This window comes from Megascapheus bottae, chromosome 23 (assembly GCF_031878675.1).
Source record: "Megascapheus bottae isolate mThoBot1 chromosome 23, mThoBot2.hap1, whole genome shotgun sequence".
In the NCBI taxonomy this organism is placed as follows: domain Eukaryota; kingdom Metazoa; phylum Chordata; class Mammalia; order Rodentia; family Geomyidae; genus Megascapheus; species Megascapheus bottae.
Window position 1 is genome coordinate 22,929,219 of NC_143531.1, and position 11,334 is coordinate 22,940,552.

The 11,334-nt window shown below is 43.9% G+C and overlaps 1 protein-coding gene across 1 annotated transcript in view; it reads right to left on the reverse strand.

Moving 5' to 3' along the window:
* Window positions 1-10,931, reverse strand: part of Dclk2 (doublecortin like kinase 2) — a 79,557-nt gene extending 68,626 nt beyond the window's left edge. The window contains exon 1 of the mRNA XM_090356604.1: window positions 10,796-10,931. Within this exon, the coding sequence (XP_090212730.1) occupies window positions 10,796-10,931 (136 nt within the window). The remainder of the gene's footprint in view (window positions 1-10,795) is intronic.
* Window positions 10,932-11,334: the final 403 nt, after the last annotated feature.

The following is an 11,334-nucleotide window of genomic DNA, read 5'->3' on the forward strand; positions in this document are numbered from 1 at the left end:
TGGTATCTGGCTGGGTCACTGTCTCCTGCACCCGAGGGGAAGGGGCTCCTGTGGGGTTCAGAGTCTCTAGGGGCATTTCTTCTATCCGAGCCACACAGTCTTCCAGGCTCTTTAGGAGGAGGAAGAGACGGTGAGTGGCCTCCAGGGCTGCTCTCAGTTCCCCAGGGGCTTCAGAAAGGGAGAGCGTTGTCTCTTCCATCTGCCTAGTCTTTCCCTTCCTGCCTCCCTCTTGATCCTAGAGCAAGAATGTAGGGGTTCCAGCTGGCTCAGCAAGTATTCTACCACTTGAGTCCAGCCTTTTTTTTGTTTTCTTTTCAGTTATTTTTCAGGTAGATTCTTGCGTTCATTTTGCCTAGGGTCAGACAGGCTACAGTTCTCCTCTAAAACACGTAGCTGGCCCCACCTGCCCTAGGTTCCATGCTATTTCCATGTTCATAATTTTAATTAACTCCCCTCCTTAACTCCAATGTGTATCTATTACCTCGTTCCTAAAAGTTTCATCGCCCTGTAGTTTATAAGGACTACCAAAAGTGAGGGGAGGGTTTTACAAACCACAGTGCTTTCAGCATTTCTCTCTTCAACCTGAGGGGGTCATGGTGGGAATTACATAGTCTCCTAAGAAAAGACACTTTATACTCTTCCAATTACAGACGTGCGCTGAAGAAAAAGCAGAGTACAGTTACTGGGTAAAGGAGCATTCAATAACAATTTCAACATTTCCTGCTGAATACCCTCACTTGTAATTTTCCAATCTCGTATAAAATGACACACATTCCATGTATGAGGTGTGCTTAAAACACAAGTCACCCCTGAAAACAGTTCTCATTGCTTCATAGTCGCACCTCATACATAACACCAGGCAATCACTCATGGAATATGATTTTTAGCCCCCTCCTCCCCGGCAGGATACCTCCCTCTAATCCACTTCCCCTCTGGCCACCCCGAGGTGAGAGAAAGCCGATTGCTCTCCCCAGACATCTGGTTCGGAATTGAGGGCAGCCATCAAACATCCTGGGCTGCGATGTCAGCAGGGTTCTGCCACCACTAAAAACTCAGCACTTATGCGGTCTGGAAATTATTTCTGGCTGTTTCATGTAGGGCAGCTCCAGGGAAAGGCATGCAACAGCAAGTGAAATCTGGTTTGTGCACTTCCTCCCCGCGTGGTTTCCAGAGCCACGCAGCTGTGCTCCACAGCCAGCGCTTGTTCAGTGGCTTCTGCTTTGCAGGCAGTCCTGGATGGGCCAGCCTCAGCTCAGCTCCTGCTGGTGGACAAGCGGCCATCATCCTTCTATCCCGTTAGCCGGCTCATTTCGGTTCACAAGACTTGATGCTGTTGAATGGCCAGGGGCCTCCTTCTGTGAAAACCTTTACATTCCAGTAGTGAGTGGAGCTGGTGTACAAGACAAAAGTCAAGCTACTGAAGTGAAGATTTTGGCTGGTTTGGGAATAATCTAAGAGCAGAAGGTTTGCTTGGTACACGTATTTGCTAATGAAAGGAAAATGTGCCATGTCCTCAGCGTTGGTCTACGCTGGGTCTTGCAGGAAGGTGCTGGTGTGGAAAATGCTGAGTAAGTTGTTAGATAGATAGGAAGAAAGGCACTGCAGGACAGGGGACGGACACACACAGGACGTGGCTTGGAGTTTGAATAGCACAGTGCGGATGAGAATGTGTTACCAACAAGGTTTCACAAAGCGTTAGGGTGAGAAGCAAGGAGTGGGAGGAGATCAGGAGACAGAAGTGTGCAGGAATGGGAGTGAGGCTTTGTGCTGTGCCTTACATGCCATGCCGTGCCATTGGTATTCTGTTTAGTCAATGGGGAATCACTGTCAGGTGCTTTTGTTTTTTCAATTGTGATATTGGTTATGAATCCAGGACCTTGTGCTTGCTAGGCAGGTGCTCTACCACGGAGCCATGCTTCTAGACTTTGTGCTGGCAAGTTGTGAGATAAGCTGTTGCATTTTCACTGGACCATGATCTTCCTTTTTTAGACTTCCTGTGGTAGCTAGAATGACACCACACACTGCTCCTTCCTTTGAGGTGGAGTCTCTCAGCAGAGGCAGTTCTCGATTGGTTTACAAAATTTGGGACTTATTTCTAATTCTTAGTCTGAGCCTTGTTTGTTCTTGTGTGGGGATGAATAGTCATTTTAGGCCGATACCCTATCTAAATGCAAAAGTCCCTGAACTCTTAATTTTAGCATCTTTAGAAAGCCCACGTTTGATGGTTAAATGCTGAAAGTGGTTTTTTTTTTTAATCTTTTTTTTTGCCAGTCCTGGGCTTGAGCTCAGGGCCTGAGCACTGTCCTTGGACTTTCTAAAGGTTAGAGCTTTACCACTTGAGCCTCAGCACCACTTCTGGCTTTTTTCTATGTATGTGGTACCAAGGAATCGAACCCGGGTCTTCGTGCATGCTAGGCAAGCACTCTACCTCTAGGCCAAACTCCCTGTCCATGAAAGTGTTTTTGAATGTGGCTTTAAGTCTATTGGTGAATGGCTAAGAGTATGCACTGCTAGGCTGGTCCAGGGAGAGCTTTTCTCCACTCACAGAGACCTGGGATGGTAATACTGGGCCCAGGATTTTACAGCCATCTGGATAACAAAGTAGAGTGGTGAGAGAGGGAGACTAATAGTTGAGATAGTTCTTTCACTTCCTACTGAATAATAAACCACGGATATGCTGATATCTAAGGAGATACTTCTTCCTGGGCCACAAGTAGCTAAGTTTATACTGCATGTGGAATTTCCAGATGGGGAGAGACTGCTAGATTTTAGGTGCCCCAGTTCTTGTCCTGTTCTCTTGGAATCAGATGACAATCTTTGCTATCACCAGAGGGGTCTGACTTAGAACACTCTTCCTTTGCTGAGAAGTCTAGTGCACATGTCTCAAATGGATCTAGCGAAGATGTCATTTCATCTATTCCTTGCATACTTCTGAGTTAGGAAAGCTCTGAAAGGCCATTGACATGAGATTTGAGTGGTAAGGAAGGTGCTGTATTCTTTTTGGATCTGGAAGGTCAATCGAGAGTCACCCGATGCTTTGCCCATTCATGCACATGATCCTTCGTCTTCGGGCTCATTTTGTGGGCTGGGCACACAGCCAAATCTGTAGCTCCCCTGCATCTCACTGCAGTTTCTCTGCCTTGTGGGTCCTGTTTGGAACTGAGATAAAGGGCCCAGATTAAGGGCACTGGCTTCTGCGGGATACCACACCGCCTCCTCCCAGGTGAAGGTCTAGAGACAGTAAGAGGTTTTCTCTATTCCGATCCATCTCTGTGGGTTCCAGTTTGGCTTTGGTCTTTTACTTCACTCCCATTTTCCCAGCCCCGTGTAGGATCTGGCATCAGCTGCAAAGCCAACAGCGTCACACACACAGCTATCTATTTCTAGTGTAGGAAACCTGACTTTTGTTAATGCCAGTTTGTAGTTTGAGTTGACACATGGGAACGAACACGAACACATATCCTAGACTGTTTCACCAGATCTGCAGTTGCCTGAGGGCACACCTCTCATCATTGTGCACATATAGGGCAGTGGTTTTGTTTCTCTATTCCAACCTGAATTAATTCAAGAACACTTTCTTTCTTTTCCTTTCTTTTTTTTCCCCTCCATGTACTTCATTAAAAAATTGTTACTGTAAAGGTGATCTACAGAGGGGCTTGCAGTTATGTAAGTCAGGAAATGAGCACATTTCTTTTTGAACAGTGTCACCCTTCCCTCATTTTCTCCCAGTTTCCCCCCTCCCCATCCCGCTAGCTGTAAAATTCACTTTCAACATAATGTCTAGTGAGTGTCACTGCTGCATCTGTTTACCCTTTATCCCACTATTTCTGTGCTCCCCCTTATTTTCCTCTACACAGATAAACACATACAAGACAAAAGGTACAGAAACCAAAGAGAAAAAAAATAAAAACACGAAATAAAATAACATAAAACTTCTGCTTTCCATTTCCTGGAGTTCTTTCAGTCATATGATCATGGTGTATAGCTACTGAGCCTTTGTGATCCTCTCCGGAGAATATTCTCCTTTAGTCTCACTGTGTGAATGCCAAGAGTCCTGTATAATTTATCATGTCCAAGTGTATTTTTTGTCTTTTTCCATCCAATGTGTTTACTTGTAGATTTATAGAAACTTTCTAGTTATAACAAATGAGGGAAAACATGCGATTTATGTTTCTTTGAGGCTGGCTAACTTTGCTCAGTATATTTTTTTCAAGTCTTTTCATTTCCTTACAAAGGGTATAATATTATTTTTGCTAAAAATATTCTTTCTGATGGAAACAGAATTCTATTGTGTATGTATAGCAAATTTTTAAAAGAACTGCTTCTTCTCATCCCATAACCCATACAAGATAAGGCTAAATATTTGAACAAATTTCTGTCCCATGCTGGGAACACTAAAAGGGAACTAAAACCAAGGCAATATCAATCTAATTAATGCAATTAAGGATCTATTCCCTTTAGCTCTAGTTCTCTTAATAGAAGCTTTCTCTCTAATCCCATTTCAAATGTTTCTTATTTCTTTCTTATTTCTTTATTTGTTTACTTATACCAGGCCTTGGGCACTCTCCTTGGGCTTCTCAAGGCTAGCAAGCACTCTACTACTTGAGCTACTGCATCACTTCCAATTTTTCTGTATATGTGGTACAGAGGAATCAAACCCAGGGTTTCATGCATGCTAAGCAAGCGCTCTACCACTAAAGCTGGCTCCCAGCCCTAGCCTCTCTTATTTCTCTCTGATCCTTTACCTATGCCATTGGCTAGGTTGTCAGGGCACAACACATGTTGTGGTATGGTGTAGATGTTTAAAAACATTTGTGGAGTGAATATATTTGTGAGTGCGCTGAGTGGTAACTGTTCTAAAGTCAAAAGCCCAATAGGAACTGAGCCAGGATGTAAAAGAACACGCTAACCACTGCTATTGAGAAGGAAAGGATGGGTGTTGGACTCGAAGACTCGCTGGGCTTTTGTCTAGAGGTGGAGCCACACCGGGGTTGTCAGTGGAAGGGCCTGGTGAAAACCAGAAGGATGGTCAGTGATGCCAGTGGCTCATGGATGTAATCCTAGCTGCTAGGAGGCTAAGATCTGAGGATCAAAGTTCAAAGCCAGCTGAAACAGAAAAGTCAGGGAGTCTTATTAATCAAGAAAACTCTGGAACTGGAGCTTCTACACAAGTTAAGTGGTAGAGTACCAGCCTTGAGCCAAATTTAAAAGAAAAAAGTTAAGTGTGCAAGACCCCAATTTCAGGTCCAGGACTGGCACACATACAACTTCTTCCCCTGCCAGAGAAAACAAGTGAACCTCATCCCTCCACCCCTCCCCCCAAAAACCCAACAGAATGAAGGAATTTAATCTACTGTGCTTCTATTCCCCTTTCGCTACTTGTTGCTTCTGAACTCCCAACATGGTTTTCACATGTCTGTGGCGATTTAATATTAGGCTCTTGATTCAGAGTCTGTGATTCTAGCTCTGTGGTCCTAAGTGGTTTTGACAGGATCCCAAACATGGGTTCAACATGCTCGCAACCCTTGCCCTAACTGGCTCTCGGTGAACAGCTGTATTATGATTGTCTCAGCAAATAGTACAGATTTTGGATAAATATTATTTCAGGTTAAATTTTATTTAGTTTAGTTGAACTTGACAACATCAACTGTGGAATTCTTTTTGTTGTTGCTTGCTATATAGTTTTATAACAAAATCTAAAAGCCAGAGTCCCTTCCAAATAGCAATTTCTGTGTTTTCAGAATCGCCAAGCACAAAAGGAAATCATTATCTTGAAAGCCCTGTTTTACATTTGTTTGTTTTCTTAAAGATGTCATTAATTTAGGATCAGGCATATGGGTATCTTCTTTATAGCTGACTCCTTTTTTTCCTTCCTCACCTTGCCCTACCTTCAATTCTCTCCTTCTCCCTTCTCCCTCTTATAAAAAATGATTTTGTGGCTTTGGATGAGGTTTAAATAAAAAGGAAACTATAAGCTTTGACGTATTTTTTTTTGCTTGCTAAAGGGAGAGAGTAAGAAGAGAAAAAAGAAGAATTGGCCCCAAGTCCTTTAAAAAATACTTTGGCAATCTCTGGGCACAGGCTTGTAGACAGATCTCTATCCGGGTAATTTGGAAATCTACAAAACAAGAAACCAGGATGCAACTATGATCTTTGAGGGGAACTGAACTTTGTGAAAAATAATGCTAATGGAAGTCATGACTGCTAATAATAACAAGTAGGCTGTTTTTTATGTTCTAATCTGTGTGCCAAGAACTAATCCTGGAGACAAAAGGCAGATAGTATAATGGTTAACCCTCACAATAAGCATGGGTTTTAATAAAGTAAACAGGGTGGGAAGGGGGTCAAGAAGCAACAAGAATCTTGACACACTCAATCCTTGTGGTGTCAGCTAATGCCACGGGCATAGAACAATGCTGAAATAACTGATGCGTGAAAAACTAACAGGGTGGCATCTGGCACAAGGCTTGACAGTGCATACTCGTGAATGTTATTTTCTACTTCAGAATCTCATTTAGATTTAAGTTTCTGCCTTCAGAAAGGGCAGAACAAATCATTCTAATTGTGATGAAAATAAATGTTACAAAGCTCAGGAAAATGAGAAGAAAGAAAAATGTGAAGTTCACTTTCTTCTAAAATTAGGTCATCCTGCACAGTGGGTATAAACGAAAGAAATGACAAAAGCCAGCATTAGCAAGTCCTGCAAAACTAGGTGCTAGTGGCTCACGCCTGTAATCCTAGCTACTTGGGAGACTTAAATCTGAGGATCACAATTTGAAGCCAAACTTAGCAAGAAGGTCTATGAGATGCTCATCTCCAATGAACCACCAAAACTCCAGAGGTGGAGCTGTGACTCAAGTGTTAGAGTGCTAGCCTTGAGCAAAAATGCTCAGGGACAACTGCCAGGCCTAAGTTCAAGCCTCAGGACGAACACACACACACACACACACACACACACACACACACACAAAGATGGGTACCTTAACAAAGAGTTTCATTGCCTTGCATAGAAATTGCATCTAAGTAGTTATAACCTTCATGAGATAGAGCAAATCATAAGAATAATAAATCAATAGGAGGGTGCTAGATACTATTATGAGCTTTCTGAGTCCTATCAACAAGATCTAATGGATGTGGATTTAAGAATTAATGAAGTTAAGGCTAGGTGTGGTGGTACACACTTTTAATCCCAGCACTTGGGAAGCTAGAGCAGAAGAATCTTGTCTGAGGTCAGCCTTAAAAAAATTAATGACACCGAAGCTGTGGCTGAAGCTCAAATAGTAGACTCAGAACAAAACTCCTGGTATTCCAGAAAAACAAAAGCCATGTGCCATTCTCAGCCTGTAATCTCACTTACTTGGGAGGTGGAAATCTGATGGGTGAGCAAGGTTCAAGGCCCAGCCCCAGAAACAAGTTGATGAGACCCTCTCTCGAACAATAAAAAGTTGTATATGGTATGTACTTACTTGTCATTTCAGGAGAATTGCTGTCCAGGCCAGTATTGACATACACTTGAGATCAATAACTTGAATTAAATTTGGGGAAAATAACTGAAGCAAAAAGGGCTGGAATCACGGCTCAGGTGGTAGAGCATTTGCCTAGCAAGTACAAAGCCTTGAGTTCAAACCCCAGGACTACCACACACACAAAAAGTTGTTCCCAAGAATAATAAAAGTAGGTCTAGTGAGACTAAGATTTAACTCAGATAGTCTGGAGTGGAAATGCAAATTCTGTTTATTTATGTAACTCAGCCAGTATTTAATTAATGTCTCCTATCTGCAAAGTAGTGTGTTGGGGTTTTCTTCTTCTTATCGTGTTTAGTTTAGCATCTTTCCAGGGGTGTTTACTAACACTTTTATCTTGTATTTTGGCCAGTTTTCCTGTTTTCCCCCAAAAGGTGGCAGCTGAAGATTTTCACATTGATTCTCTGACCAGACAACTAGTGTAGCCTTTGTGAAATGCCACACTTTATGAAAATACTCAACACAATGCCAAAGAATTGGATTCCCTAGGTTACTTTAAGTAAACAAAAATGACTTCACCAGACACAACACCTCATACAAACACTGCAGGTTTGGACTCCCAGAATCCCATTAGCACCAAGAGGCAGAGCTTCTCTCTTTGACCTATCTTCCTGTCGTCTCCTCTGAGCTCCTTTTCCTCTACGCCCTTTCCTTAGGCATGTTGCCAAGAGTCAATCAGAGGAAGAATCCTGCTGTCAGTTCAGCCAGGATCTCCATCCTGGACATCTGGATTGCCTTTGATATCAGATCAAATTCCTGTTTTTCCACCATAGTGGAGTCTGACAGTCCTTTAGCAAGAATCCTGGTAGGTTAGTTTAGCCACATTCCCTCTTTATTCCTGGCATCTCCTTTCAGTAATTTTCTATCTACCAGTCTTCCCCTTCTGCTGCATGGCTGTAAGTTCCCACTTTCCTTAGTAGATCAGAGTTAAACACAGTTCTCCTATCTCCTACTGTACCAGTGGTTGTCATAGCCTCTGTATTTGCTGGTAATTTCAAATAAGATTTTGCAGCCCTGTCTTAACAAGTGTCAGAGGACTTACTTTCTCCTTCAGTGTAAGCTCTGCACATTTCCTGTTTACAAGTTCAGTAAATGAGATTATTCAATGAGTTTCTTCCCACTGGAATTTTGCTTTGACCTCCAGCTATACAGAAACATAAAAATGTAAAAAAGTGAAGTCTTTCTGAAGTGACTCGAATTGGGATGGTGCTTTCACCCCGCCCCCTTGGAGAAATCCAGCACATTTTCCTTTGTAATAAAAAGCCTCTCAGATTCAATCTATCTTTGTCTCCCACAGTAACTTGTACAGCTGGCTCTTGCGCAATTTTTAATCAGAACACTTGTGACACCAAACGAGTGGATCCAATTCCCTTCCAATGATGTCTCGGTAGATTCTGCCATCCAGATCTACATGTTGAGGGTTCTAGCTTTCACTTTAGACTGCAAAGCTGGAATCACCTATAGTTTCCCTGTTTTGGGGTTCAAGAATGTGCTAGAATGGTCACAGAACTTGGGTTCTGTTTACCCACTTATTATAAATGTTATGAATGCATAGCCAGATGAATCAGTGCATAGGGAAGCATTTCTCAAGCACAAGAGCTTCTGTCCTAAAGCTGGGGTGTGCTGTCCTGCTAGCAAATGGACATCTGCAGTTCCAAGGATGGCTTGTTTCTCCGCTAGGCCTCCTCTAGCTGGGTGGACACACTCTCTTCCACCTCCTGGCGAGGCACCAGGGTGTCTGTGAAACCAACAGCCCCAGCACCTGGGGGTGGAACTCTAACCACTGATTTCCTCACTCAAAGCAACTGTGGGAAGGAAGTACTGCACCACCTCAGGTGGTTTCCACCCTGTCCCTGGTCTCTGTTCTTAGTTGCTGGGAGGTATAGAAGAGGAAGCACTTAAAAAATTGACCATAGAAATGAAATGAACATGAAGCACGGAGCCTTTGCTTTCAGAGATTATGGTGGTAGCCCTGGAGACAAAGATACCATCGTGAGAGAAACTCAGCCAGATGCTTCCAGCTGGCAGGTGTCAACTAGACACAGGGCCAACTCTATGCAACTTCCTCCTTCCCAATTTCCATTTCTTGGTATTCTGGCCAGAAAGACAGCTTCTTATTGGAGTTTTTGCTCCCTCCATACAATCAGTTCTGTGTTTCACTCTACACTCAGTTCAAATGCAGGAGACTAAGGTCTGGGAGCGTGGCCTAGGGGTAGGTAGCGTGCTTGCCTAGCATAGCATAACACTCAATTCCTAGGTACCACATCCATAGCAAAAGCCGGAAGTGGTGCTGTGGCTCCAGTGGGTGGGGGTACCAGGGTGCTTTCAACTATTTGTACAAAACCCTCAGGGGCAGAATCCAGTAGAAAGCAAAAGCCAGGAGGGAACCAAAGCTGGTTGGTCTCTGGCTTAAGGTAGGAGGTGGGGGCAACTTGCTGTGGTGCTCTATTTCTGAATGGACCTTTTCTGTATCCCTGAACTGGAGAAAGTATTTGCGATGTCTCTCTCCTTTGATGTCATCCTCATTCACCATGTAGAGAGAGTCTCCATGTAGAGTCATCTTTCAGGAACCTGTCAACCCACCTCCTTAAAGAAACCCCCCTATCTCCTGCCTGCTCAATATGCTGATTTTGCACCAAACTCAATGGTTAACACAAAGACTGGCTCTACAAATCAAAGGAGTTTGGCAGTGGGAAAACAAAAGAAATGGGAGCTTTGACTGAATTCTTTCAAGCACATGTAAGCTGGAAGAGACTCCAGGCTGAGGTCCCTTGGCAAGGGGGCAAGGGTGAGAGATGACTGGACGGGACCCTCAACCTGCCAGAACAAGAAGGGACTCCAGCACTCGGGCGTGGCTCCTCTTCCTGATGCTGGCAGTTCTTTCACCTGAAATTGCCTGATTTTATACCAGAGCCTATTGATGTTGGCGAGGCGATGGGAAGGCGAATGAGAGCTGGGAGGAGGGCTGAGTCCCTTCTCAGAGGCTTTGGTAGAAATAGTTAGCCTTAAAGGCAGGCCTTGTTACAGAGGATGTGATTCTCTAGATTTATTTCAAAACTGTTAAGTTTTTCCTTCCTCTTGCAAGGCGCCTTAGGGAGTCGTTCTCCAATCTCAACAGTGAAAACCTTGGGGGGGGGGTGTTTCCTGGAGATGGAAACTCATGAAAGTGTGGGAGCCCCTTTAAGACTGGGCACCCTGGGGGGGGGTTAGCCTTCAGACTAGTCTGCACGAGTCTCCAGCAATTTCTCAATTACAGTCGAAACCATTCTTACCATTATTGTCTCCAGATGTGGGCTCTGCACTGGCCTTAGCTGCCCGTCTCTGGCCCTGAGAGCCAAGGAAGCTGCCATTTGAGTCCACCAGTCTGTCCAGCGTCTCTCCAGAGACCCCTGATCTTGCTCCTTCCATGGGTCTGTTCCATTGGTTATTGGGTTGCTCCGTGTTTCTCTTATTGTGAGGACCAGGGTGGTGGCTCCCAAATTTCACATGTCAGCCCGGAAACCAGAAGTCCAAGTTTTCCCAAGGGAATGTACTGCGATTCCCAGAACCTTAGGAAAGACAAGCATGAGTGCTAATTGGAGGAGATGGTGGAGTTTTGGGTGTTAAATTCTTACCACCATGAGCCTAATCTGACTGTCGGGAAGCTGCCACTGCTACTATGACAAGCTTGTGCTTATTCTTTGTTTTGATTTGCTGTTTTGTCCTGGTAATTCCCCTCTACTTCCTGCTCTCAAATTCACTGTCTTGCAGTTCAGGATTGTATGCGATTTCTATCCAGTCCCGTGAGAATATCTTTACAACCTATGCTTGT